Source organism: Leopardus geoffroyi, chromosome D4, assembly GCF_018350155.1.
Source record: "Leopardus geoffroyi isolate Oge1 chromosome D4, O.geoffroyi_Oge1_pat1.0, whole genome shotgun sequence".
Classification (NCBI taxonomy): domain Eukaryota; kingdom Metazoa; phylum Chordata; class Mammalia; order Carnivora; family Felidae; genus Leopardus; species Leopardus geoffroyi.
Window position 1 is genome coordinate 16,967,049 of NC_059342.1, and position 6,876 is coordinate 16,973,924.

General features: G+C 42.9%; 1 protein-coding gene across 1 annotated transcript; it reads right to left on the minus strand.

Moving 5' to 3' along the window:
* Window positions 1–347: 347 nt before the first annotated feature.
* Window positions 348–6,429, minus strand: CD4H9orf40 (chromosome D4 C9orf40 homolog). The gene is made up of 2 exons (XM_045468220.1): window positions 5,988–6,429; window positions 348–1,609 (listed from the first exon to the last, which is right to left on the minus strand). Exons 1-2 carry the CDS (start codon window positions 6,408–6,410, stop codon window positions 1,451–1,453), a joined length of 582 nt encoding a protein of 193 aa, XP_045324176.1. The 5' UTR covers window positions 6,411–6,429; the 3' UTR covers window positions 348–1,450.
* Between the last annotated feature and the right edge of the window lie 447 nt (window positions 6,430–6,876).

Genomic DNA, 6,876 nt, shown 5'->3' on the forward strand with positions numbered 1-6,876 from the left:
TTAAGGAACCTAGGGCTTGGCGATGAAAAATAACTCGCTTAGCGTTACATAGGTAGAAAGTGGCAGTACAAGCCTTTGAACGAGGTCTGACTCCAAAGGCTTAACTTTTAACCACAATACATGTCTTTTGTTCTAGGATATTCTTATTAATGTCAACTCATACTTAAATCCCACAGTACACACAAAACGTTCTCTTTCTTTCTCTCATTGGCATTTATCATTCTTTCTCAATTTGGGATCTACTGTCATTAACAACAAAAAAATATACAAGGACGGGTTACTCTATTACAAAGCCAACATTCTGGATGTAGTACAAAAGTTAATTAACTTAATCATTGATACTCAACTCAAACACAAACTGCTTACTTTATTTTTTTAACAATGAAATAGTAATAACAACACAATAAGTTACTTGTAACAAATCCATCAGTAGAGTGAAATAAAAACAAAGCTAATTAAGAGGTGCTGTTTCACATCAAATGTTATCTCCTTTAAACAGGAAAAACTACCATCAGTTTAGTGGTTCTCAAAGCTGTCGGCATATTAGGATTGGGGAAAAGGAGGAGGATTGGTGCCTAAAAAAATAGCTATACCCAAGGCCCGTCTCAGACAGTTAAACGGGAACCTCTTGAGTGCTACTCAGGCAAAGATTTCTGAAGTGTTGCCAGTGTTGAGAACTGTAAGTCTGAAGCAATAAGCAATAAAAACCGTGCCCTCAAAGCAACTCAAAGCCAAGAAATTAATACCACTAAATTTCTTTCCTCTTAACCTGGGAAAAGGGGGAGGGAAGAACCTCTTCACTTCTCATTGTTCTCTATCGATTTTTGATTCCCCAGAGTAGAGTTAAACAAATATCAAATACTGGAAGCTATGCAAACATGCTCCCCAAATTGACATTCTATGTTACGCTTTACATTTAGAAAGTTCTTTTAAAACTATACCACCTTTAAGAGTCCCCCGCACTTTAAGTTTGCATAGATGTTTAAGTCAGTTATTTGTTCAACTAAGAAGAGGCGATACGATGTACTAGAAAGCATTTTATTAATAACAGGTAAAAAACAATATTCATTTCATGTACCACAAATTAATTTTTTGGTACAGACAAGAGGAACATTTGAGCGTTTCCCACCTGTTTCTAAAACGGTCAGAATTCTTTTTTAGAAGACCAATATTTTCAAATTTAGAATCTAAACATAAATTTTTCTTTGAGAGTACATATATAAAATACTTCCCCTCTAACTGCACTAGATCCTTGACAAATCCCTCTTGGGAGTTTCAGTAGTGACCACAGGCATTCATCTTTAAAACAACTCTTCCTCATTTTTCAGGTTTGGGAATGGTATCGCATCAAGTATGGAAAATAACTTTTCTCCTTAAGAATATGCAAATTCACTTAAGAGAGGTCGCCTCAAAGGCCGAAGCCGAAAGACCTATTCTTCAGGCGCTTGTGTCAGGACTCCATGTCGATCTCAACCACTTCGCTCTTGCCCTGAAGCCTTGCTTCCCGCAGGCTGCCTTCGCTGATGTCTTCGAGGTCTGCCAGATCAATAGGTGGCAGGGGATTCCTCCAGTACTGGAAGGTGTTATACTGCCAGAATTCTTCACTGAGCTTTAGGGAAAAAAGAAAGAGATGAAAGGACAGCATCGGTGTATGAAAAAGTTACTTTTTTCCCCCCAGGAAACAAATTTTGTTTTAAAGGCAAACTCACATGAAGTTTTGGGGTCTTTTACTTCGCATCTTCAACAAATGTACATTTTTAATTCTGCCTAATCAAAGTACTTCATGGGCTCAGTCAACTCTGTGCATTTTCATACTCATGGATTTGTGAAAATATTTTGTTAGTAGTTTAACTTTAAAAGAATGTCTTCCAAGAGCATCTTCTTGATAATTGTCTTCCATTTTTCAACCAAAGAAAATGTTGGAAAATGTCATAATTTTTTTTCTTTCTCTTTTTTTAAATCATTTGAAAAAAATTTTTTTCATAAATTTATTTTTATCTTTCAGTGAGGAACACAACTTGTTTTAAAAATACAAATATACCTTAAAACTTATTTTTTCATCTTTCCCCTGAGGCTTGGTATTTTAAGTGATTGACTTTACATAGGCTAAAATATTTTGAAAACTTGCCAAGAAGTTTTAGATTATAAACATGCTAAATAAGAAAATCTTAAACTGATTATTTTATCAAAGATACAAGATTTGGTGCAAGGCAGGACTTTTTAATTTTAATGTTATTTTATAAAGAGAGAGAGAGTGGGGGGAGAGAGGCAAAGAGATAGAGAGAGCATCTTAAGGAGGTTCCACACTCAGTCCAAAGCCTGATGTGGGGCTTGATCCCAAGACCCTGGCATGCTGACCTGAGCCAAAATCAAGAGTCAGATGTTCAATGGACTGAGCCACCCAGACGCCCCGAAGGCATGACTTTTAAATCAATAAATCCACGCTGATAAATCCAAGTTGAGAGCTGGCTCCTTTAAAATTCAACAAATTGAATGGCTATAAAATTGTTTCAAGTAACTATGAAGTGAAGCTGACATTCCGATGAAGTTCAAGATTGACACAAAATGTAAAAAGCATCCCCAAAATACATTGTGCAAGGAAGCAGCACTGGAATTATATACAGGCTTCCATGGTGAACATTTTGAAGGTTAACACTGTGCCCAGATGAATATTTATATATCTATTCTACCAGGTTGTGTTTTTACTTTAGGCTCATGCTTGTTGTAACAGCACTAACCAACAGAAGTATGAGAGCCACATAAGTAATTTTAAAAAGTAAAAAAGAAGGTAAAATTCTCTTAACAATATTTTATTTGACCTTATATATCCAAAATATTATTATTTCAATGTGTAGTCAGTATGTTTAAAAATGAATACGATATTTCACGTTCTTTTTGTCATACTAAGTTTTCACAATCTGGTGAGTATTTTATACTTACAGCACTATTCAGACTAGCCACATTTCAATGCTTGATAGCCACATGTGGCTAGTTACTTTACTGGACCACGCAGGCCTAAAAGGAAATCTTAGACACTAAAACTTAGAGAATTAAGAGTGTCTTTGGAATTTCTTTACACTGGGATTAAAAAAAAAAAAAAAATTGCAGTAATTCAAAGGATGCTCCCCCCCCCCAATTCATTTTGATACACAAACAGAGTTAAAAAACAAGGGTTGTTTTGCCTTTTTGAAAAAAATCTACCATCCAAATTACCTACTTATAAACATGGGCCCAAAAAAGATCTTTTAAGGACATCAGTGTAACCTACTAGCGGACAGCACAAACTTTGCCACCAGACAGACCTGGGTTTGCAAGATAACTCCACCATCCACTAACTCTGACTTTGACCGAAGTCTGTTTCCTCATGGGTGAAATGCAGGACTCATTTTCAAATTAAGGGCTAGTACTGTAATAGCTCAACATGGCTACATATTGTATCCCAAAAAATCTATGAATCATTCATTACTGTCTTCTAAGAAGAGGAAAAAAACATTTCTGCTTACTTTCCATTAAAAGTAGCTACCAGTGAGGATCAGCACAGACAGAGCAAATGAATCTGCACGAAGTGACACTATCATGAGAAAACACAAATATTTAATGAAGTAATATCTGGTTTTTACTTCTCTGGTTAAAAAAACCAAAACTAAACAAAAAAACACCTAGGAAAAAAGCCAACACAACAAAAAAACATGAGACAACTCAAAAAATACTGAGGTTCTAGGACAGAAAAAAGGTATCTTTATTCTGCCTAAATTAAATCTTCAATGTAGAAAGGACATATTTGAGAAAACTTTTCCTAAATAAGATCCCAAGGGTGAAGGTAGGGACTTCCGCTCTACTCTGAGTGCTAGGAACCAGGGAGACATTTACTGCATGAATTGAAAAGCCTTTTTAACTTCTCCATGTTTCTGTTATACCGTGTATCTTGGTAATTAGCTGTAAATCCCTTAAAAGACAAACAAAAACAAAAACAAAAAAACAAAAAACCTGCATCTTTAGAAGCAGGAAGGAAAGAGAGGAACTGGAGAAAACATGTCCCTCTCTTAAATTTGCAGAAGACAAGAAGCTCATGGAACAGAACTAACAAAAGGAAGAAACACGAGGCTTTAGCCAAAAGAAAAGGGAACAGGGTTTGTCTTGAAGAAGGTACCCCATGGCCAAGCTCAGTCCTTGCCATGGGCCTGTAGTGACTGGGAAGCAAAGAGCTGTCAGCTGTAGTCATCGCTGTAGAAGATACAGCTGTGTCTAAGAGATTCTAAGGTGAGTCAGCCTACTCAAAAATTTTCCTCTACCCATAATTTCCCTATTTCCTTCTTATCAATCTGTGGCATACTTCACTGAGTATACTCTGGTAGGGAAGACACCCCTATATACGGGTGGGGTACCAAAATGGTCCGAAGAGTAAAAGTTTTCAAACTACACACTACTTACCCTCAGATCAAATAGATCTGGGTAATTATCATCCTGGGTTTGTTTTCTTAGATTTTGCCATTGGCAACACACACAATACAACTGGAAACTCTAATTATTCTGTTTTCAAAACATAAGTGCTATCATTCAGTTTTAAGTAAGCGGATTTTGAATATCCAAAAGCAATCTAAAGAAAAAAGTCTAAAAAAAAACCTCCTAAACCTCATGTTCTCTAAATTCCAAGAAAACTGGGGATGGGAATATTTACAATTTAGAATTTCAACCAGAAATGTCCATTATTATCTGAAGGATGATTTCTCACAACCAGAGAAAAAGTTCTTTCCCAACTATAAAATTCTCATTATTTTATTAGGTTTTTCCACCAAGAAGGCATGCCAAAGGAACCTCAATTCACCTTTTTTTTTTTTTTTTCCAGCAAAGACATTTGGTTAATTCTGCAAGAGATACTGAACACAATGGAAAAAGGTGAGGTGAATACTATGATGTAGTGCTTGAAAAGAGTTTGGTGAATTCTAAGCCTTACATTTGGTACTTCTATTCCCAAAGCTCCTGGTAAATCAATCCAGAACTGCCAAAATGCAGCCCGAATTCCTAAGTATAAACCAAAGCAGTCTCATAAATATGTAATGCAGGCCACAAGCACAATTTAAATTTTTCTAGTGGTTGTATTAAAAAAGTGAAACAGGTAAATTTTAATACATTTTATCCAATCCAGTATCTTCAAGTCCTTTCAATGTGCAATCAATATAAAAATTTTTGAGATCTTCGAAATCTAGAGTGTTTTTTTACACTTAACAGCACACATCAATTTGGATCAGTCACATTTCAAGGGTTCAGCTGTCTCACACGGTGAACTTCGAGACAAATCAAATCTCAGGCTCAGAGATGGGGCAGGCTCGTTTCCCAAAGAATAGGAACTCTTATATATGATCCTCATGTACGTTTTACTCTAGGGCCCAAATTAATTTTCAACAATGATCCTTTTTTTAAAAATCCGATTTAACACTGAGTTTTTAAATGCCAGTTCCCAAGGCAGGGAGGCCCTTCCTCTCTACCACAAGCGCTGTACTATGCCTACAGACCATCCAACTGATGACGACCACATTGGTCACCCTCCTTAGAAAGAAATCTACCACGAATTCTAGAAGAAATCATCATTAAGCCAAGGAAGGCGCGCTACCCTTTCTCCATTTGTCGTTGAGCTGACCTATCGCGGTCCACGGTCAAGGTCTTCATCAGGCTCTAGTCCGTCGTGACCCACGCTCCTGCTTCCCTCTTCCACACCACAGGCACTAAAGGTGCAAGCCCACACGACTCTCCCAAAACGCTGCCAAGGGGCCAAGGGCTCTGAGGCCCTTGGTGGGTAGTCTGGGAGTCCACGTCCTTCCTGCCCTAGGGTTCCCGGCTTTTCGCCTTTTGGGGCTTCTTGATGAACACGAGTCAAGAGGGGAACAATCTGTTTCTTCCCGGGGCGTGCCATGGCTGCGTAAAGGGTGAGCCCCTCTCTCCTCATCCCTCCCGCCCTCTGGAGCGCTCAGCCGGTCCCCAGCCCCTACCTGGCGCGGTGCGGCCCCCCAGTCTCCCCGTGGGGGCTCCGTGCGCCCCGCCCCGTCGTCGCCACCGCCCCTCGGGGGCCGGGCGCCCCGGGGCTCCTCCCCCGGCCCGCGGGGCCGCACGGGAGGCTGCAGCAACTGCGGCTCGCCCGTCTCCAGGCCTTGGCCCTCACGCTCCACGCCGCCCGGAACGCTGGTGTCCCCGCCGTCGCGGCGCTTGCTGGGCGAAGCTGAAGCCTCAGTCATAGCCCCCGCGTCGATTTTGCGCTTTCGGGGCGGTTCCGGGACGCCGACGGGCTGCCCGGGATGCGAGGCCCCCGGCGGCGGGATCCAGAGCGGCGGCGGCTCCTCGGGGAAGTCGCAGAGCAGGAGCCGCTTCCAAGGCACGTGGAACGTCAGCGGCTCGGCCGCACGCCGCTTGGCCATGGGCCCCGGAGCCTCGGGCGGAGCCCGCCCGGCGCGGGAGGCCGAGCGCGGAGAGCTCCGGGGGCGGAGGGCGAGGGCGGAGCGCGCGACTGGGGGCGAGGACCTGCTCCGGGCGAGCCGGCGGCGGGCAGGTGGGGCGTGCGGAGGGGGCGGGGCGGCCGGGCCCAGCGCAGCCCGCGAGCTGCCCTCGCGGCCGCCGCGGTGCTGCCGGACGTTGGAGAGCAACCGCGAAGCGGCGGAGATTCGAACCTGCGCACAAATGTGCGCGCGCGTACTCGCGCCTGCCTGGCGGAGCCGCTGGTTGGTGGAGGCTCGCGGGGCGCGCTCCCGAACGCCCCCGCGGCCGGAAGTGCGCGCCCCGGGGGGAGGCGGGAAGGCGGCCGCGGCTTTATTAAAGGCCCAGCGGCGGTGTCCGCGGAGGGCGTGACCTTGGTTCCTCTTAGGTGGGGCGTGGTTCTGCAAATCC

Bases quoted from the DNA above. Each gene is read 5' to 3' on its own strand.
- CD4H9orf40 (XM_045468220.1), bottom strand. From the start codon at position 6,410: ATGGCCAAGCGGCGTGCGGCCGAGCCGCTGACGTTCCACGTGCCTTGG. The intron at 1,610-5,987 runs GTAGGGGCTGGG...TTTTCCCTAAAG, and splicing joins GGGGGGCCGCACCGCGCCAG to CTCAGTGAAGAATTCTGGCA.